Genomic DNA, 23,016 nt, shown 5'->3' with positions numbered 1-23,016 from the left:
GTCTTATAAGTTCTGTTTGTGAACAGAATTCCCACTCACCTGAAGAAGGGGCTCAGAGCCTCGAAAGCTTGTGTGGCTTTTGCTACCAAATAAACCTGTTGGACTTTAACCTGGTGTTGTTAAACTTCTTACTGTGTTTACCCCAGTCCAACGCCGGCATCTCCACATCATATCCAAAGTGGATCAGATTGGTAGCAACAGTGAATGGTCCCGGCTGGAGTGGATTTGAGACTTGCCTCCTTGCCCTACCTATGGTGGAGATTGTAGCGCTGTGGGTTGGACCTGCAGAGAACTCAAGGAGAAGATAGAGTGCCTTCAAACTACAGGCCAGGGAGCCTGGCATAGGGTTGGGTAGAGAAGGCACCGAGAAAAGGAGATTAAAACTCTGCTTTTAAGCTAAGAGGATAGCATGAGGTTATGGGAGAATGATCTTGCTCTACAGGAACAACAGACCTTTGTTGAAGAAAATTATCTGGATTTTATTTCAGCAGGTGTTTAAAACTGTAATACATTAAGGAGATCCTTAGACAATAAGGGAATCAATGGAATTGAAGACGGAACAGCAGAGCCGAGGAAGGAGATCAACCATGATCGTACTGAATAGCAAAGCAAGTTTAAAGGACTGCTCTTTTTCTTGCGTTCAGACGTACAGGTAATCAGTCCACAACGTTCAAACACATGGAATGAGGACAAACATTGGAGGTGGATAGGAAATTGTAAGTGACAAAGAACGCTGTGAATGGTAGTGTGCGAACACGACACACAGTAACTAACCAGGCCATTTCTGTTTACACACCATAAAAGTAATTGGTGGCTTACCACCTGCTCGAGGGCGATTACAGGTGGGCAATAAAGGCTGACCTTGTCAGCAACGTTCACATTTCACAAACAAATATATATATAAAAAATACTGGGGCTGGGGCCAGAGAAGAGTTTAAGTTTATCGTTGACACCAAATTGGGGGTGGAGCAGCAGTAGGAAATTTGCTCACCAGAGACAAATGAATCTGGAAAGGTTGGGAAATTGTCCAAGGAGTGGTAAATTGCAATTTGAACAGTTACATGCAAGGTAATGTTCCGAGTAGGACAAATAAACATTGGCATCATCAACTTAGTGGGTATCTGCAGTGGGTCTGGAGGGTGGTGTGTGGATATCGGTGTTCAACTCACAGAAATACCGTACAGAGTGTAAAGATGTATAGCCAGGGCACTAATCCTAAAAGGCAATGCCAAGTCTGCAAAAAGCACCGTACGGTTACTCCTGGAATTCCGTGCACATTTCAGGTTACCATATTACAGCAAGATTATCTAGACACAGGAGCTAGTTTAAGGAAGGACAGCCGAGAATATAGTGATCTAAGAAACTGAAGAGCAAGAGATTGCATATTTGGGAGAGAACGCTCAAGGGGAGCAAAGGCTCTTTCGGACATAAATAGACTACACCGCAATAAAAAGGTTCAAGATTGTCACAAACTTCAAAAGCAGTGAACATGGGTTCGAGGTGAAAAGCAGAGCTGAGATTTAACTGCATTATGCAGAAGGTAGCAAATGCGAGGAATGGACACTCCCAGGAGGCTGACACTGCAGAAAATTTGAGGGAGAATTAGACAGTTATTTGAGGGAATAGGCAATTGAGAGCTATTGATTTGTGGGACTGATCAGATGGATTCCAGTCCTGTATTTTCATGTTTTCCTAATTGCATGCCACTAAATTTCATCTGTCTGGATGCAGTAAGAAGTCTCACCACACCAGGTTAAAGTCCAACAGGTTTATTTTTTTTATCACGAGCTTTCGGAGCGCTGCTCCTTCATCAGGTGAGTCAGCGCTCCAAAAGCTCGCGATTCCAATTAAACCTGCTGGACTTTAACCTGGTGTTGTGAGACTTCTTACTGGCCCACCCCAGTCCCAACGCCAGCATCTCCACATCATGGCATCCATCTGGATAAGTAGTACAGTGATGTGGCTGTAACACATTACAATCAAGATTGACATATATTGTAGAGTAAGAAGTCTCACAACACCAGGTTAAAGTCCAACAGGTTTATTTGGTAGCAAATATCATAAGCTTTCGGAGCACAGCTCCTTCGTCGACTACGGAGACTTCTTACTGTGCTTACCCCAGTCCAACGCCAGCATCTCCACATCATATATTGTAGAGACAGACATGCAAACCAGCAACATTTATTGATAGATGCAGGAGATTTGATAAGAAAGTTATACTTGGGTACACATCGGTGCAAGAAGCAGACCTTCAGTCTCACCTTCTGAGTGGCGTCTTTCTTTTTCTTGTCCTCTTTTTTCCTTTTCTTTTCTTCCATTAACTGTTCTTCCTTTTCTTCTTCCTTCTCTCTGTAAAGGACCGCATCAAAAAGGAGAAAGGTTACTTTATTAGAGCAGGAAGCAAGGACTGCAAGCATCAGAAACAGAGAAACCAAAACAAAAACAGAAAAGGCTGGAATCACAAAGCAGGAACTGTCAACACCTGGAAACTGGAAGGTTAATCTGTCCTTTCTCTTTGCAGATCCAGCTGTGTGCATCGAGCATTTTCACTTTGAGGTTTTCCATCACATATTCATTGTCAGGAGAATTAATTATTGGTACTAAACTGGAAGCAGCCGCAACTAAATTTAATAAACCTCTTGATTAAGTCAGTGGTCAATTTCTTCACAATTCCTTGGAAACTGTAAACATTATTTTACAAGGTGGTGGAAATTCCACTGGTCTGACACAGAGAACAAAAATCAGCCAAGGCGCCCCTCCTACACAAGTATCAGTTCCAAGTCAGTTTGTGTACAGGCAAAGGACCACGAAAGTGCAGTTGATTCAATGCTACAAAGACACTACTTAGATGGTCTACTTGGAATTTCTAGTGCCACAAGTATTACATAGCTTGGGGGTAATTTGCAGCACCCTTCTCCCCAGCTTGTGCCTTGGAGGACTTGCTGCTTCATGTGTATCTGGGCTTCCATTTGACTCACGTACCTGTGGGATATTGCAAGAATGGGATTCAGTGCTGCTCTTCTAGCTGTCAAGTGAGAAAAAGCCAGGGAATGCTATTAGAAAGCCATGCAGTAAACAAACGGGATTCATTAAAAATAGAGAACCAAAATATCAATGAAACACAGAAACAGACAGTGGGCATTCAGCCCCTCAAACACACACTGCCATTTTATTAGATTATGATTGACCTTCACCTCAATTTGATTTACTTGCCTTAGCGGCACGGTTGGCACAGTGGTTAGCACTGCTGCCTCACAGCTCCAGGGACCTGGGTTCGATTCCCGACTTGGGTCACTGTCTGTGTGGAGTTTGCACATTCTCCCCGTGTCTGCGTGGGTTTCCTCCGGGTGCTCCGGTTTCCATCCACACTCCAAAGATGTGCGGGTTAGGTGGATTGGCCATGCTAAATTGCCCCTTAGTGTCAGGGGGACTAGCTGGGGTAAATGCATGGGGTTATGGGGATAGGGCCTGGATGGGACTGTGGTCAGTGCAGACTCAATGGGCCAAATGACCTCCTTCTGTAGGATTCTATGATCTATGAGCTCCATATTCCTTGACACCCTTTTCTCACAGTATTATCACAGGACTTTGGATTCATTTCTCATCTGAGAGATGGGACCTCTGACTTTGCAGCACTCATTCAGTATTCCAGCATAGAATCAGGTTAGATTTTATGCTGAAGTTCCACGGACCTTAAACCTACAACCTTCAGGGTCAGGGATCAAGCCACTACAAATTGAATAAAAGAGAGGAGGCAACGGAGGGAGGGAAATTAAGCAATGTGGTCATATTTTGTAGCTTTTGTTTACCGAGGAGGAGGGTGGTCTTTTTATATCAATTTTGCTTTGAACAAAAAGTACTCCTGATGTTCCTTCCTTTTAAACGAGCGTTGTAAATATGCTGACAAAAGGTTGTCTGCTCAACTTAATAAACACGTTGCATGTTCCCAGACCTTTTAAACAACAGTAGTTTTTAAAAAGGGACGAGTCTCAGACAAAGCAGGCTGCAGGAATATTATTGCATATACATCGCAGATTGTGAATAGGTTTTTTGGCTGGCTCTGCATTCTAATTTCTAATTTATTGGATGACTAGAATTATTATTGGTTCAATGGATGGGACATAATCTATTTTATATAAACTTTTCAGTCGGTTATAAATCACAGAATTGCTATGGCACAGGAGGAGGCCATTTGCCCCATAATGCTTGCATCGGCTCTCCTCGGCTTAGTGCCGTTCCCCTGTCTTTCCCCCGCACCCCTGAGCATTGTTTCTCTTCAAACAATCATCTATTTGAATGCCTCGATTGAACCTGCTTCCATCACACTTCCAGGCAGTGGATCCCAGACCCCAAACCACTCCGGATTCTCCCCCAGGGTTTCTGCAATGCATTCTATAGAAAGGTGAAACATATACAACTCGTGGTAAAATCACCCCCAGATTATTCAATTTACTCATGTCCTTTTAAAAATTTATTTATTCTCACCCTACAACAGAAACTCATATCGGGTAAAGTGTTCTGGAAGTGTTTCGATACCCACCCAAAATCGTCAACACTTCATGGGCGATCCGAGACAGTGATAAGCTTTTAAACTGGGAGGGCATGGACAGTAGCTCACTCCTACCCCCCATCCAACATCCAAACTCTTACAGCAGGTGTCTGCATGGAGACCAGGAAAAGGAATTACAAGGCGTTTGTGAAATTGCTCCTATTTGTTGCGAGTTCTTCATTGAAGAGGGATATTGACTGACTCAATGGTGAAGACAAAGTTTTTACTTGACCAAGTGGTTAATTTCTTTTAGGTTTTGTAGAAAAGTTTCTCCCAATTACATTCCACCAAAGGTACAGTTCAAAGGTACAGCCAACAAATGAATGGGGAGGCGATGGCCTAGTGGTATTATCGCTAGACTATTAATCCAGAAACTCAGCTGATGTTCTGGAGAACCCGGGTTCGAATCCCGCCACGGCAGACGGTGGAACTTGAATTCAATAAAAAATATCTGGAATTAAGAATCTACTGATGACCATGAAACCATTGCCGATTGTCGGAAAAACCCATCTGGTTCACTAATGTCCTTTAGGGAAGGAAATCTGCCGCCCTTACCTGGTCTGGCCTACATGTGACTCCAGAGCCACAGCAATGTAGTTGACTCTCAACTGCCCTCAGGCAATAAATACTGGCCAGCCAGCGACACCCATGTCCCACGAACGAACAATTAACACACGTTGCTCAAATATTGCAGTCCATTGTCACAACTTTCGGTCCTGCTTTTCTGTCAAGTTTCCGTTCACAAAATTCATTTTGTGATGTTTTTCTGTCACAAAGTATGACCGGTTCTGGCCATTAAATAAACTTATAGTGGATGTGTGCCTCCAAATCACATTAGAAACACCAGAGAAGATACACTAGCGTTCCTTTTTATTTAAAAAAGCTTAATTTCCAGTGCCATGATGTGGAGTTGCCAGCGTTGGACTGGGGTAAGCACAGTAAGTAGTCTCACAACACCAGGTTAAAGTCCAACAGGTTTATTTGGTAGCACGAGCTTTTGGAGCGCTGCTCCTTGATGAGGGGCACTCACCTGATGAAGGAGCAGCACTCCGAAAGCTCCTGCTACCAAATAAACCTGTTGGACTTTAACTTGGTGCTGTGAAACTTCTTACAATTTCCAATGCAACAGCCACAGAAACCAAATCAAGCACTTCTGGGAACAAAGCAAACAGACACTTTGTGCACCACGTCCCCAAAGTTTCAGAATGATGCACAATCCTTTCACCTCATGTGTACTCCCAGTTGAAAGACAGCTGAGGTTAGCAGAAAGACAGTGTGCTGTAGTGAGTGGATGAAGGAAATTAATTCATCTCGTCTTAAGCCAGAAGCACGCAAGTACGACTTCACAGAAGATAACAGCCCGTGATTCAGCACTAATTGACAATCTCACATGAATGCCTGTTGTGCAAAATTAAAATGCCGTAGCAGTGCATGTTCTGAAGTTGCGGTTAAAGCAAATTATTGGGGCAGGATAGTGGAGTTTTTACTCTGTATTAAACCTGACACTGGATGGCCAAAGCAGGAAAGTGTTCATGCTCCCCAGGGGGCGAGGGGGTGGATCCTCCATTTGTGGACTGAAAAACTGGTCAAAAAGTAACTTCTCCTAAAAACACACTCAGCTTATCAATGCCTATTCCAACGAGTGCCGGATATAAGGACTTTACTACTAAGCTTTTCCAGCTGGTAACATGCTATAAGCATAGCTTACATGGATCTGCTTTGCAACTGGCAAAGAAAAACCCTGAAAGCTGCTGTGACAGCAGTTCATTGAAGCGTTTGCACACGAGACAGACATCACAGCATATTCAATGTAAGAGGGGCACTCTATTTCACACCATCCCTGCTACAAAGAATCGCACTGAGTAAGCCCCGGTTTAAATGACCGTCTTGTGCAATGACAATACATTACCACACAGCCGCATATACACAGCAGTCAAAAAACACCAATGTGAGAAACATGAACTCATTCATCCACCACAACAGAAACCCCAGCTTTCTGTCCAATCACTCAAACCTCATTTTCACTTGAAATCCCTCAGCGCCTTAAAAACGCTTGCTGGTGTGACTGGAGCAGGGCGAATGGAAGAGGTGGCGGCTGTGAAAATGTCGTCTCTGCTGTAACAGCCAGTCGGAGGCGAGCGATTTACGTTGGCTTCAGTGCTGCTGGGCTAGCAAGGGAAAAATGGGCCAAAGTTCCAGCTACAAGATTTTATGGCATTGTTATACAAATACTCCAGGATAAAAAAGGTCTGTAATGGACATATCCTCGAGTGTACATCCAGAACACATGCCTGTAGTTAATGATCTCCCCCAAACCATCCCCTTTCCGATGTCAGAAGAACAAAGAAAATTACAGTGCAGAAACAGGCCCTTCGGCCCTCCAAGCTTGCACCAACCATGCTGCCCGACTGAACTAAAGCCCCCTACCCTTCCGGGGACCATATCCCTCCATTCCCATCCTATTCATGTATTTGTCCAGCTGCCCCTTGAAAGTTACTAACGTATCTGCTTCCACCACCTCCCCCGGCAGCGAGTTCCAGGCACCCACCACCCTCTGTAAAAAAAAACTTGCCTCGTACATCTCCTAAAGAACATTTTCCTATGGAAAACATTTCTTAGTGTTGAAATTAGTAATTAGCATAGCTGCTTAGTCCAGAGAGTAGGCTGGAATGTAATACTCAAGTCAATCCAAAACAAAAATAAAAGTTTAAAGAGGATTGCATCCATGCTTACACAGCAAATGGGGAATTGATTACACTGACAACAGGAAGAGGGAGAGAAATGCAGGACTCTCAAGAATCAATAGAGAGAAGAAATGTGATTGGATTTGAACACAAATCAGAAACACAAAGGGACTTGGTAGTCATTGCTTAAGATTCTCTTAAGGTTAATGTGCAGGTTCAGTCGGCAGTTAGGAAGGCAAATACAATGTTAGCATTCATGCTGAGAGGGCTAGAATACAAGAGCAGGGATGGACTTCTGAGGCTGTACAAGGCTCTGGTCAGACCCCATTTGAAGTAGTGTGAGCAGTTTTGTGCCCCATATCTAAGGAAGGATGTGCTGACCTTAGAAAGGGTCCAAAGGAGGTTCACAAGAACGAACCCTGGAATAAAGAGCTTGTCGTATGAGGAACGGTTGAGGACTCTGGATCTGTACTCATTGGAGTTTAGAAGAATGGGGGGGATCTTATTGAAACTTACAGGATACTGCGAGGCCTGGATAGAGTGGACATGGAGAGGATGTTTTCACTAGTAGGAAAAACTGAACCAGAGGGGGCACAACCACAGGCTAAAGGGACAATCCTTTAAAACAGAGATGAGGAGGAATTTCTTCAGCCAGAGAGTGGTGAATCTGTGGAACTCTTTGCCGCAGAAGGCCGTGGAGGCCAGGTCACTGAGTGTCTTTAAGACAGAGATAGATAGGCTCTTGATTAATAAGGGGATCAGGGGTTATGGGGAAAAGGCAAGAGAATGGGGATGAGAAAAATATCAGCCATGATTGAATGGCGGAGCAGACTCGATGGGCCGAGTGGCCTAATTCTGCTCCTATGCCTTATGGTCTTAAGCCGGTGTGTGTAATCAACATTTTTGACAAGGAAGTCCTGGCACGGAGTGTTTTCAAAATCAAACTGATGTCAAAAGCTTTTTTCATAAACCACCGATAAAGATTGTAATCACCCACTATCTACATCGATCATCATTAGAGAATGAGTGAGAACGTGAGGCACTTCCTCCTTGTTTGTCAGCCTCTATAGTGTTATACAGATGGCTGATTTTCATGGATGTTCTGTTGTAAATTAGGAAAGCAATTAAAAACAAACGTCTCAAACCGGCTATTGTTAAGATACCAAAAGGGAGTTGCTCTACACAATCAGATACCCTTCCACTTCAGACCTGCAGCACTCAGCACCATTTGCTCACCAAGAAGCACTGCAGAGCAATATTCTGCATTCACTTGGAACCAGGAAAAACAGCCTCCAACAAAATCATAGAGGCAAATCACTTGAACCCAGCTCAGCAGCTAAAGATCACAGGGGTGCTTCAAACTCAAAAACAGCTGCGGGGCAATGCCACGGCAAATCCTTTTGATTGCTAAATAAACCTAGTGAGAACATCAGACACAGGTAGATAACTCATATTCGTGCACACGCTGTTATGCTAGCGTACGAGTGGCTCTGGATAATAGAATGGAAATCCAGATCTCGGCCAAAGATATCGAAAAGACGCCAACTGTTCCCCTCTCCTGAAGACCAACTAACTCAAGGGTCTAAGGACCGCATCATACTTATCCTGTCTATTAAGTATTCTAGACATTAAGCAATCTGGAAGTTCTGCGCAATTGAACAAGTTGTTTTTTTGAAAACTGAAGATTGCGTATTATGAAATGACTGTTTGAAAAAAGAACATTGCAGTTTTCTAGTTTTTATTGACTTGTCAAGTGCAGTGACCTGCATAAAGCCCAGTTACAGAAATTCAGGAAACAAGGTGAAAACAGTAGAAAAGATTCAAGAGCTTTGCTGGTAATGTGATATATATGGCATGACGCAATATTCGGAGTTGAGACATGCAAGAGCATTTCTGCTCACATTAGCCTCCCTGACATAATTTGCTTCTTATCTGTACGCGCATGCTGTGAACAGATGGTCTCTTCCAGAAAATAACAGCAAGTACTTTCAATTTCCAAAAAACAAAATGCACTTTGCAACTTGGGAGGTAATCAAAGTTAATGGGCTGGCAGAAGAGGATGCTTTGAATCAATTTTGCAGTTTAAGGCCAGTCTATATCAAATGCGTACTGGCATAAGCTTGACAGCACCCATTTTGCTGCTGGGAAGCTATTTACACTCTTTCTGGTAGGGGTCGACTTTGTGCTGGCTTCTCCCTACAGTATGCTGGAAAGCACTCTGATGTGCCTTCGCTTGGGTCAATCATGGTAGGACATGGAATGACGTTGCATAGGTTTGAACATTCTGTTCACCTGGGAGTTGTTAGCAATTCCTCATCGCATAAAGGGGGAGTTAAAAAATGAGGTTCCAGTCATACTGAGCACAAAAATAGATGGGGTGATTATTGACAATCAGTCCTCTCCCTTCCCAGGTCATTGCTGCAGGAATTCCTCAGGATAGTGTCCTAGACCCAACCATTTGCAGCTGCTTCATCAATGGCCATTCTTCCATCACAAGGTCAGGAATGGGGATGTTCGCTGATGTTTACACAATACTCAGTACCATTCACGACTCCTCAGATACTGAGGCAGTACATGTTCACATGCAGCAAGACCTGGACATCATTCAGGCCTGGGCTGATGAGTGACAAGTAACATTCACACCACTAAGTGCCAGGCAATGAGCATTTTCAACAAGGAAGAATCCAACCTTGACATTGAATGGCATTTATCATTGTTGAATCCGCCACTATCAATATCCTGGGGGCTACCACTGACCAGAATCTGAACTGGACCAGCCATATAAATACTCTGGTTAACAACAGCAGGTTAAAGGCTGGGAATTCTGCAGCAAGTAACACATCGCCTGACTCCCTAAATCCAGTACACCATTTACAAGACTGGAGTGTGATGGAACACTCTCCACTTTCCTGGATGAGTGCAGTTCCATCAACATTCAAGAAACCAACACCATCCAGAAGAAACAAAGCCAGTTTGACTGGCACCCAACCAGTGTCTTAAACATTCAATTCCTTCACGATCAATGTATATTGGCAGCAGTGTGTACAATCTACAAGATGCACCACAGCAGTTCATTTTAGCCTCTTTCGACTGCACCTTCCCAACCCACAACCTCAAACACCTCGAAGGCCAAGGCAGCAGATGCATGGGAAGACCGTCACCTAGGAGTTCTCCTCCGAACCACACACCATCTTGCTCTGGAACTAAATTGTCGTTTCTTCGCTGTCACTGGCTCAAAATGCAGGAACCTCCTTCCTAACAGCACTGTGGGTGTACCTACACCACAGGGACTGCAGTGGTTCAAAAAGATAGCTCACCACCACCTTCTCAAGGACAATGATGGATGGGCAACAAATGCTGGCCTAGCCAGTGACGCACGCATTTCATGAAAGAATAATGTTTCAAAAATTGTGTTAAGAGTGACCTCAACACAGGGTCTCTTGACCAGAAACTGGTCCAACGTGGAAGAGAAAGGAGAACTCAAAATAGTTTATCTCAGCATTTCAAGCTGCAAAAAGAGAATTTTTGTGCCTATTGCACTTAAGCTATAACAAACTTACTCCATTGACATGAGGTGAAGAACAAGGGCAACCCAAGTCAATGTGCCTTTATAAGCAATTATTTAGAATATAATGAACAAGGGGTTGAATTCCTGAGACGAGGGTTATTGTCCTTGACATTAACAGCGTCTGACCAAATGCAGAATCAAGCAGCCCTCATTAAATTGAAGTCATTGAGAACCTGACATTCGGTTTAAGCTGAATGATAAATAACATTTCTACCACACAAGATAAAGTAAAGTTTATTTATTAGTCACAAGTCGGCTTACATTGCAATGAAGTTATTGTGAAAATCACCACACTCCGACACCTGTTCGGGTACACTGAGGGAGAATTTAGCACAGCCAATCCACTAACCTGTACATCTTTGGACTGTAGGAGGAAACCGGAGCACCCGGAGGAAACCCACAGACACGGGGAGAACGGGCAAACCCCACACAGTGACCCAAGCATCAAACCCGATTCCCTGGCGCTGTGAGGCAGCAGTGCTAACCACTGTGCCACTCATCGCAATGATAATCTCCCAACGAGAGTCTACCCATCACCATGACATTCAATGCTATTGCCATTATCAAAACCCCTACTCTGGCCAGAAACTTTATAACTGGACTAGCTCCATAAGCACTGTGACTACAAAGGCAGATCGGAGGCTGGCGGTGACAAATAAATCATCTTCTGATCCCCCCCAAAGTCTTTCCACCATCTACAAGGCACAAGTCAAGAATATAATGGAATATTTTCCATTTGCCCCAGAGTGCAGCTCCAACAACACTCAAGAAGTTCAACACCATCCAGGACAAAGCAGCCCCGCTTGATCAGCACCCCACCCACCATGATAAACATTCACTGCCTCCCACCACCGGCACAGTGGCTGAAGAATATCCCAACTGCATACGAGACTCAAGACAGCAACTCATCAAGGTTTCTTTAGCAGCATCCTCCAAAGTAGCAACCTCTACCATCTAGGAGAACAAAGAGTAGCAAGAGCACGGAACACTACCACATTCTGACTTTGAAATGCAGCAGCTGTTCCTTCATCAGTGGGTCAAAGGTCTGCAACTAACAGCACCATGGAAACCCCTTCACCACATGGACTGCAACCTTACAAGACAGCAGTTCACTGCCACCTTCGAAGGCAATGAGGGATGTTAACAAATGCTAGCCTTGCCTGTAATACCCATATCCCATTACTTAATTTTAAAAAGTTAACCATGGATGGCGCACATTAGGTGGGAACAGAAAGCAGCAAAAATAAAGGTAGGGGGTTGTGGAATGCAATGGTGTCTATTTGCAGAATGTATCATTTTGAAATGGTTTTCCAGAGGGCATGGGTGAATTTGGGTGCTATCATTGTGCTAACACTCAAAATCATAGAATCCTACAGTGCAGAAGGAGGCCATTCAGCCCATCAAGTCTGCACCGACCACAATCCCACTCAGGCCCCATTTCCATAACCCCATGCATTTATCCTAAGCTAGTCCCCTTGACACCAAGGGTCAATTTAGCATGGCCAATCCACCTAACGCGCACATTTTTGGACTGTGGGAGGAAACCGGAGCACCCGGGGAGAACGTGCAGACTCCACACAGACAGTGACCCAAGCTGGGAATCGAACCCGGGTCCCTGGCGCTGTGAGGCAGCAGTGATAACCACTGTGCCGCCCAAATATATTCTCAATATTCTTACCCTGCTCACAAGTACAGACACAATCTTAACATAATTTGCAGAATGCTGATGCTCATTTAATTTAAAACATGCACTAGCACTGCGGAATCAAAATCTAATGAGTGGAAGGCTACTGGATGCGATTTTCTGAAAAAGCCTTTCTAGATGACATATTAGATCAAGGTCCTTTCGTTTTAGAGAAATGGGTCCAAATCCAGGACAGGGTGAACTGTTCCATTTGACAGAAGATTCCAAGTGGAATAAAGCTGAACCAGTCCTTATCCTGATCAAAATTGAGGGGAACACGGAGCAGAGAATATTCTAAATCTTGAAACTCCATTCAACAACCTTGCAGTAAGGAGGCAGAACAGAGAATAACAAACTGCCAATGGAAACGGTGTAGTTATTTGGAAGACTGTGCCCATCAGATCGGAAGCAAGGCCCTGCTGGCACAGCTACCAAACAACCCATTGTTCCACCGCTGGGGCAGGTTTCCTCACCTGTACCAAATGAGAAAGAAATCCCCACCTCAAGTAAGCAAAGCTTCACAGGAGGGGGATAATAGAGAAACCAATTAATGCACCATAATCCTGTTTACTGTACATTTTTAATAAGCAGTTAAGGCCTGGAAACAGGGTCTATTCCCACATTTTTTCAGCAGAATGGCCTCAATGCAATAACAATGAGATGTCAACATGAAATAAAGGAAAGCGTATTTAGAATAGACCTTGATTTCTTCAACTCTTTATATTGCGACACTCAAAATTCATTGTCTCATTCCCGGTTTCCTCCGGGTGCTCCGGTTTCCTCCCACAGTCCAAAGATGTGCGGGTTAGGTTGATTGGCCAGGTTAAAAATTGCCCCTTAGAGTCCTGAGATGCGTAGGTTAGTGGGATTAGCGGGTAAATATGTGGGCGTAGGGCCTGGGTGGGATTGTGGTCGGTGCAGACTCGATGGGCCGAATGGCCTCCTTCTGCACTGTAGGGTTTCTATGATTTCTATGATTTCAATAGATGCCAGTCACCTTATACAACTCATGGTGTTCTCTCCAGGAACACTTCAAGTTGTGAGGGAAAGAATCTCTTACTGCACTGTGTTTTTTTTAGCAGTTCATTTTTTAAATTCATTCATGGGACATGGGCGTCGCTGGCTGGTCAGCATTTATTGCCCATCCCTAGTTGACCTTGCACTGAGTGGCTTGCTCGGCCATTTCAGAGGGTAGATGAGAGTCAACCACATTGCTGCGGCTCTGGAGTCACATGTAGGCCAGGCCGGGTAAGGACAGCAGATTTCCTTCCCTAAAGGACATTCGTGAATCAGATGGGTTTTTCTAGCAATCGACAATGGTTTCATGGTCATCGGTAGATTCTTAATTCCAGAGGTTTTTAATTGAATTCAAATTCCACCATCTGCTGTGACGGGATTCAAACCCAGGTCCCCAGAACATTAGCTGAGCTTCTGGATTGATAGTCTAGCGATAATACCACAAGACTATCGCCTTCCCTGAAGTTCAAGTGGACCGGGTATGAAAATTATAGTTCGATGATAAAACTAACTGGGGAAATTACTCAAAATTCAGAACTACAATTGTAAGCAGAGTCATTCCACTAAAACAAGCCTTCCAGCACCATGATAATCTCAGCAACCTAGTCACCTTTAAACAAATAATGTGCTTCTGATCCTAACCGTCTTCAATAATGTCACCTCATCACCATCAGAAGTGCACCTTGTGCCTACAGGGTCCCAGTTGGAGGGTTCTCAAAGATTACAGCTTACAGTTCCGCCTCTCACAACAGTAATTAACTGGCTGCAGGAAGCCCAGTTCCAGTGCACTCACCAATGACTTCCAGGAACTCACCCATCTAGAAATCTTTCTGGCCAGAATCCCGCACATGAGGATCTGCAAGATGTTTAATCGTGGGGAGGAGAGCATCATAACCAAATTCAATTCTGGTTTCACCCTCCATCATAACCCATTCCAAAAAGGGACAACAAATTAGTAAGAGTTTATTCTCTCATCTCTACACCAAAGCACCGGAGTCAACCGCCTCCACAGATGAGATCAGTTAACTTAGCATTGATAGGACTGAAGTCCCACATCATGTAGCATGTTTACCAATGATGTCAGAAGAGCTAAAGGGCTTAGGGATTTGAGTTCCACTGTTATATAATCAAGTACTGTACACCTGCTTTAACACAGAGCAGAAATTTAACAAATGGAGTAAAGGTTGTTGTAATCCCAGATGACCATAGGCTGCTCTGCCCTTTGAGGGGGAGAGCTGACTGGTGGTGATTTAACCTGAGGGTCACCACACCTCAGGCAAGGGCAAGGTTGAGAGCACAGGGTCTTCGTGAGTAACCTCAGCCGGTACAGGAATTGAACTTGGGCTGTTGGCATTACTCTGCGCCATGAAACAGCTGTCCAGCCAACTGAGCGAACCACATTATAGCGGAAATTAAATGCTGCAGCTGACCATGAAAGAGGACCAGAGGAGGATTTCTGGAGTGAGGAATGCCATGCTGTTTCAATGTATATACTAGGTTATCACAAGATGCTGACACTCCTGGATCCAAGAGCAGTCCACAATTATGCTATTGTTCTGCAACCAGAAACTATTAACAGAAAACAATCACTTTTGCTGGAAAAGAAGGAATTCATTTCTGAAGAGAAACCACATATTTTTCATACCAATACAAAGGAATTAATTTTGAAAAACCCGAGTGTTGATTTTGTTCTACTTATAAGTTTTCAGTAAAAAATGACCATTGTAACATTCGTGGAGGGATGCTTAATGGACTCGAGACTTGTCTCACATTTTAATGGCAGCATCACAGTTAACATTTCAGTTAGGACAAAGAGTAGGGAACGTTATTCTCACGCAATAGGTTTTCCTGAGCTAACATTATGAATGTCAATTCTTTGTACAACATAATAAAACATTGTTATTCAATGTTTACACTAAAAATGCGCTTGCCTGGGCACACCATTATTCATTCAGGATATTTCTAAATAGTGTGACTAAAGGAAACAGTATAGGGAAGCAGTGAAAATATTCTGAAATGTGTGTGAGAAAAATGCAAATGATGCATTGCCCTGAAAATTAAAAGGAATTGCAAGTGGATCATTGCAATGATTCAGCACATTAGATAGCCCAGCCAAATAAATCTAGTGAGTTGCCCTTCGGCTGGACACCACTCAGCTCAAAGTGAATGGTATCCTCTCCAATCGCGGGTACCTTACCAAACGAATTTCTAAAACTCTCCACTAGCTATATGCTATTATATAAAGACTCGTAGCTTCAATATCCTTCATCTGCTATAGAATCTATTAAAATAATTTGAAGAGTGGGGAAATAAAGATTGCTTAAAGCCACATCAGCTGGCCAGTGTGGAAGGGACACTAGAAATGGAAACCATAGATAACAGCAAATTACTGTTGATGCTGGAATCTGACACCAAGAGAGAAAATGCTGGAAAACCTCAGCAGGTCTGGCAGCATCTGTACGGAGAGAAAAGAGCGGACGTTGAGTCCAGATGACCCTTTGTCAAAGCTGAGCTTTGACAAAGGGTCATCTGGACTCGAAACGCTGCCAGATCTGCTGAAGTTTTCCAGCATTTTCTCCTATGGTTTCCTTTCTGAAATCATGTTTGTCCACATTTGTGCACACAGAATTGGGGTGAAAAATCAGTGCAAGCACTATCATGCCTCATGCCATGCCAACTATCCACTGACACCACCGAGATCACCAGTAGTGCCCTACTGCTCTTTCAGCTAAAGATCAGCTAATACAGCTTGGACCAGGAATCAAATTAGTGACCTCCGTGGCATGCTGCACTCACCGTGGTGGCAGGGTCGGTCATATCACTGGAAGAGAAGGACAAGCTACAGCTTCATGGCATTCAGACTTTACTTCTGAAAGCAGGTGCGCTTTGCACCTGTGGAAAACCCCCAGGTTGTATGGACCGGAGAACGTTTGATATGAAATATAAATGTACATTTAAATATAACCTGCTTTGGCAAGTGTAGTGAAGCAACTCGGGCTGTACTGAAAGAAACAGGTTTGCAAATTTGAACATTTATGTAATATACTTTTACAAGTTCCATGAATAAAGTCATTTTCTGGAATAAAGTTGAAGCTTGGGTACCTCGCATTAAAAAACAGAGTTTGGATATTCTCCCTTCGTTTCTGTTTCAAGTTGGATTTGTAAAAGTGAAAAAGTTTACTCTGGATCTCAGCAGACTTTCCCTGCTCCCCTTCAGTAACCCGGCTTCCACGCGAAGGATTTAGGCCCCGTGCAAAGAAAAGTAATGACGGACCCCCAGAAAAATGGAGACTAGGCTCTTTCATTGTGTAGGCAGATTTTTGAGACATGTTCTGTTGCACCAGCAAAACCTTCTGCAGACTCCCCTAGACCACTCGACTATACAGTGCACAGTAAAGGAAAGCAAGCTATATATAACAACCTGAACCCAGCTGTTCCAGTTATGAGAGCGCTGCAGCACGAATCAGAAGCTGAGACAAGATGACACTGCACCTTAAGTAATATCCAAAATTAGATTCCTCTAAAAACAAAAATACAAAGTTTGCTCATATCAGCTAGCTTAAAGCTTATTTATTAGTCACAAGTAAGGCTTACATTAACACTGCAATGAAGTTACTGTGAAATTCCCCTAGTCGCCACACTCCGGCGCCTGTTTGGGTCAATGCGCCCTAACCAGCACGTCTTTCAGAATGTGGGAGGAAACCGGAGCACCCGGAGGAAACCCACACAGACAGGGGGAGAACGTGCAAACTCCACACAGACAGTGACCCATGCCGGGAATCGAACCCGGGTCCCTGGCGCTGTGAGACAGCAGTGCTAACCACTGGGCCACCCCAAGCTTAAATCAACATACATTTCCCACTGCCAACATCTGACTACATAATGAGATACGATCTTGGGAATTTTTTCAGTAAAACAAAGATCTTTGAAAAAAGGAACATGTTGCTCAAAAGCCATTTTTCTAGCACCGGTCGCAAACAAGAGTAGTTTCTACACAGGGTTCAAATGCTGAATGTCAGTAAAATGGGCCATCGCAACTGCAACCAAAAAACAACTCTATTAGTTAGGGCTGTGCGGCCAAGATTCACCCACATCTCCACCAAAAAAAACACTATCACTATTATTACAAACAGTGCATCTGTGAAATATTTCTAATGCACCCAGTCGAGTTGTGAAAACAGTCAGCTGTACAAGAATGTATCCTGTCCTTGAGTTGTGCTTGAATAATATAGGTTGAAGTAAATGATTGTTCTTGGTCTATTACTGACAGTGGTGAATTAAGAGTCAGGCATATGCACGTAATGTCCTCGAGGCCCTGAGAGAAAAGGAGACGGCGGATCATGTCGGATGGTTCCCTGAGCAGACTGTCAATGTCATTTGGCAGAATGCTTCATCACCAGAACTCACAAACAAGCACCAAGACCTGGCTTGGCTGGTGGTGAGAAGGGCACTCCCAGTCAGATCCTTAATGCACGCTCGAGGTCTCAACCTCACCGCACGCTGCCCTCGAAGCGGCTGCGGGGGTGATGAGACGGTCGCACACCTCCTTGTGGAATGTGCCTTTGCAAAGAAGGCCTGGAGTGAGGTGCAGTGGTATTTGTCGAGATTCGTCCCGAGCAGCTCGGGCTGTTCCCGGGGACGCACACCGAGACAAATATCAACTGCTGCTGGAGGGTCATCAACTCGGTGAAGGACGCACTTTGGTCCGCCCGAAACTTGCTGATCTTCCAGCTGAAAGAACTGTCCTCGACCGAGTGTTGCAGACTGGCACATTCCAAGGTCCAGGACTACGTGCTCAGGGACGCGCTCAAGCTTGGGGCAGCCGCCGCAAAGGCACAATGGGGAAAGGCCACCCCGTGTAAAGCCTTTCAACCGAGGCAGACCGAGGGCCGGGTAACTGCAGAATACCCTCGGCCTGCGTAACTGTGTGCCAATCTGAAAAATAACGGCACACAGTAAACTCTGATGTATGTACATAGTTTTAAGTAATGAAATGTAATGAATGTAATGTCATGTAAATAAGCACTGTATTGTACTGTAAAAATGATTCTTTTTTAGCACTTTGTAATTTTTGGAACTGTTGTTTTGCAATGTTTTACTTGAGAGTTTTTTTTATGAATAAAGTATATTTTTGAAATTAAAAAAAAGTCAGGCATATCGCATATCATAGCCCATGCGGTTTGCACATTTCTAGTTCAGTGTCAACACTGAATCAGGGGTCCAATTTACAAAATAACCACTGCATCATCATACCCTGAAGGTCCATTTTTTAAAAAAGAGCATCCTCTTGGTTACATTTAACTCATATCCGTACACACAAGAGGTACAAATGAGGCAGTTGGTAACAATTTGATCTGATTTATTACCGTCACATGTATTGGCATAGTGAAAAGTATTGTTTCTTGCGCGGTATACAAAGCATACCGTTCATAGAGAAGGAGAGAGTGCAGAATGTAGTGTTACAGTCATAGCTAGGGTGTAGAGAAAGATCAACTTAGTGTGAGGTCGGTCCATTCAGCAAGTAAGAAGCTGTTCTTGAGTCAGTTGATACGTGACCTCAGATTTTTGTATCTTTTTCCCAAAGGAAAAAGGTGAAAGAGAGAATGTCCGAGGTGCGTGGGGTTCTTAATTATGCTGGCTGCTTTGCCGAGGCAGTGGGAAGTGTAGACAGAGTTAATGGATGGGAGGCTGGTTTGCGTGATGGACTGGGCTACATTCACAAGTGAACATTACTACACAACTGGAGGTGCACAAGAAAAAGGAATCAAAGAGGGTGATGTTACCCTGCTTCAAAATAAAGCATCAACTAATACCTATACGGCAATAATCATATTGGATTATTGGAGGGTGGCATGGTGTCACAGTGGTTAGCACTGCAGTCTCACAGCACCGGGGACCCGGGTTCAATTCCCGGCTTGGGTCACTGTCTGTGCGGAATTTCCACGTTCTCCTCGTGTCTGCGTGGGTTTCCTCCGGGTGCTCCGGCTTCCTCCCACAGTCCGAAAAACGTGCTGGTTAGGTGCATTGGCCGTGCTAAATTCTCCCTCAGTGTTACCCGAACAGGCGCCAGAGTGTGGCGACCAGGGGAATTTCACAGTAGTTTCATTGCAGTGTTAATGTAAGCCTACTTGTGACTAATAAATAAACATGAACTTTTCATACATGGAATATTGTACACCAGCTATATTTCACATATTATCCGATATTAAGGTAAGAGTCACAATGGCAGACGGATGTCGAGTTGGCTGGATCGATATTCCTTTCTACTCCTGCTTCCCCCGCCTCAATCCCAACAAAACAAATCTTTCAAAAAGTACATGTCTTGCTGGGTTGCAGTGACTGCTAGCTCCGGTGTCTATTCAACCCTATTTGCTGGCATCACTGTTTCCACATCCTCACCAAGAAGACTGTAAAGACAATCATTGAAAAGTGATCGGAAACAAAACACTTGGGGCAGAATCTTTCAGCGCCACCCGCTAGCGGATTTACTGGTGCCAATGGAAGGGCTGAATTTGCCTACTTCCGCTCCTAATTTCTATGTTCAATGGATTTTTGGCTGGTTTGCCACATCCACCACCGGGCAGTTGGAAAATCCCAGTCGAAGGTTAGTTTGCCTGTTTCCCCATGCACCCTCCACATCCCCTTTCCTCAACAACTTGGCTAACCGGTTGAACAAATCCAGTAGTTTGAAGGCTGGACTTGGAACCTCACTCCAACTAAAGTAAAGTCACAAATAGGCTTACATTAACAATGCAATGAAGTTACTGCGAAAATCCCCTAGTCACCACACTCTGGCGCCTGTTTGGGTACACTGAGTGAGCATTTAGCATGGTCAATGCACCTAACCTGCACATCTTTGGACTGTGGGAGGAAACCGGAGCACCCGGAGGAAATCCATGCAGACACGGGGAGAACGTGCAGACTCCACACAGACAGTGACCCAAGCTTGGAATTGAACCCGGGTCCCTGGTGCTGTGAATCAGCAGTGCTAACCACTGTGCCGCCCCCATGTAGCTCATGGGCTGCTCATGACAACAAACAGAACTTGTACTTAGACGCAAGACAATAACTGCATTTATATACCAGGTGATTATCTAAAGACAAGCACAACACAATCACTTTAGCTTCTGCATTTGCATTATAAACAACATTTCGCCAAACGTCTGGGATAAACGGTATTTATTCAGCATCTAAATGGAACACACTCAGACAATATCCACCATGACACCAGTACCACTGCTGAACAAACTGAAAGTAACGTTCACAACAGTTTCAACCTAACTTTTGTTGTACTATTCTCTCTGCGATTTATGTTTGAAACAATTGGTGGGTGACAGTAATTACAATGGAAGTAATTATTCAAAGCTTCCCTTGCAGTTTGTGACATCACCTGAATGCATTCAATGTGATTGTTTTGTTCACATCGCTCTCACCTGCCATTGTTCTCTGGGCAAAGCACATCTTTGTTGCTGATTACTGCAGTTTAAAAAAAATACCGTGTGTTTAATCTCCTTAGTATTGGCATTGAGTTCACTGTACAAAGGCAAAAGAACACTAATTTTTCAGCAAATGATGAAGGGCAATGGTCATCACATTCCTCTGATCTCCGTTAACGCTCACTCTAGAACAGCTCACTTGCAGACGAAATATAATCCAACTCTCAATTTGAGCTGAATCAGCTGATCTCAGTCAGCAAGGCAGTCAGAACACTGCAACTACAGTACCCCAGGATTAAGGAGGAACAAATAAAAAGAGAGAAACAGCCATTGTCCCCGTTACTGCTGGACTTTAGTGGCTGCCTGTTGGAGCATGTGGCTATCTGCTTATCAGAGCAGAAAATAAAACAGGCTTGGGTGTACAGGCCCTCCTCATGGTCAATGTTCACCACTTTGCTTCATACAATCTCTGAAATCATCCCATAGAAAGAAAGAATACACATTTATATAGTGTCTTTCATAGCCACAGAGGACCCCAGTGTACTTGCCTAAAAAAGTATTTTTAAAGTGTAGCCACCATTGTAAAGTGGGGAGGTGCAACAGCTAATCTACACACAGTAAGCTTCTACATTCAGCAATGAGATAAATGTCCACATAGACTGATTTAGTGATGCTGGACATGATTGCTGGTGAACTCACCAGGCTAATACTCTGGGGACATGGGTTCTAATCCCACTGCAGCTGGTGGAATTTAAATTCCAATAATAAATCTGGAATTAAAAAAGTTGTCGCAGAAATGTTAAAACCCAATCTGGTTCACAAATTAAATCCACCATCCTAACCTGGTCCGGCCTAACTGCTGCGACTCCAGGTTCACAGCAACGTGAGTGACTCTTTAAATGGCCGGGTAAACCACTGCTCTAATCTCGGAAATACGCAGTAAATTCCCACAAACTGCCAATGCTGGCCAGGAGACCGGGGATAACTCCACAGATTCTTTTTTTTTTTGAGATCGGGCACAAGATCTTTTACATCCACCTGAGCAGGGAGATGTGATCACAGCATTTCCTCAGTTCAGGCCTTACGTAGGACTTGAACCAGGAACCCTGTGGCTCAGGTGAGTGCTGCCAACCGAGCCATAGCTGACACCCAGAAGTAGTAACTACAACCAAACCCCTGTTCATGGAAACTAAACAAACATTTACCGTATAAAGTGATGTGACGCAAGAGGTTTTGTTCTTAAATTCCCATCGACAAAGGATGCTCAAGCGAAGGGAGATTCACTTGTGGATGAAAATCAAAAAGTCTAACATAGCTCTGCAATGGAAGCCCAATAAAACAAAGCTTTCATCAAAGGAGTACAATGCAACAACAATCCTCGCTGGGTGGGCACGTTACTCAAAAGCAGCAGAGTGGAGACAAACCCAGACCTATAAATGTAGATTAGAAACACTGGTTTAATTAAAGTACAGGAAGCTAGGTCTGGATTCCAGGTCTACGTATTGACAATGGGACCGAGCTTCACTACAGATATCAGCTAGGCAAGTGACACACACAAGTCATTCCCCTGAAACAGGATCCAAAATCCTTCCTCAGCCCCTCTTAAGCAAAATTTGCCCAGTCAACTCTTAAATAAAACATTCTGGAACCAATGAGGAAAGACTACCAGGGTGTTAATGATTGATTACAGCTCAACTCAATAAAGAAGTAGAAGTCTATTTATTAATCACAAGTCAGGCTTACATTAACACTGCAATGAAGTTACTGTGAAAGTCCCCTAGTCGCCACACTCTGGCGCCTGTTCGGGTTACACCGAGGGAGAATTTAGCACGGCCAACGCACCCTAACCAGCACCGCTTTCAGAATGTGGGAGGAAACCGGAGCACCCGGAGGAAACCCACGCAGACACGGGGAGAACGTGCAAACTCCACACAGACAGTGACCCAAGCCGGGAATGGAACCCGAGTGAGGCAGCAGTGCTAACCCACCGTGCCGCAATAGTGGAGCCGAACTCAAATTTTACCGACAACACAGACTGGGGTAAAATAGACATTTTTCTGGCCACTGCTTATGTGTAG

The 23,016-nt window shown here is 44.1% G+C and overlaps 1 protein-coding gene across 1 annotated transcript in view; it reads right to left on the bottom strand.

The window, feature by feature from the left end:
• Window positions 1–2,012: 2,012 nt before the first annotated feature.
• The window catches only part of LOC144487902 (uncharacterized), a 99,092-nt gene continuing 78,088 nt past the window's right edge, over window positions 2,013–23,016 (bottom strand). The window contains exon 6 of the mRNA XM_078205953.1: window positions 2,013–2,349. Within this exon, the coding sequence (XP_078062079.1) occupies window positions 2,013–2,349 (337 nt within the window). The remainder of the gene's footprint in view (window positions 2,350–23,016) is intronic.

Source organism: Mustelus asterias, unplaced genomic scaffold (genome assembly GCF_964213995.1).
Source record: "Mustelus asterias unplaced genomic scaffold, sMusAst1.hap1.1 HAP1_SCAFFOLD_1114, whole genome shotgun sequence".
Taxonomy (NCBI): domain Eukaryota; kingdom Metazoa; phylum Chordata; class Chondrichthyes; order Carcharhiniformes; family Triakidae; genus Mustelus; species Mustelus asterias.
The sequence above is the reverse complement of the archived record's forward strand: the minus strand, read 5'-3'. Positions and strand labels throughout refer to the sequence as shown.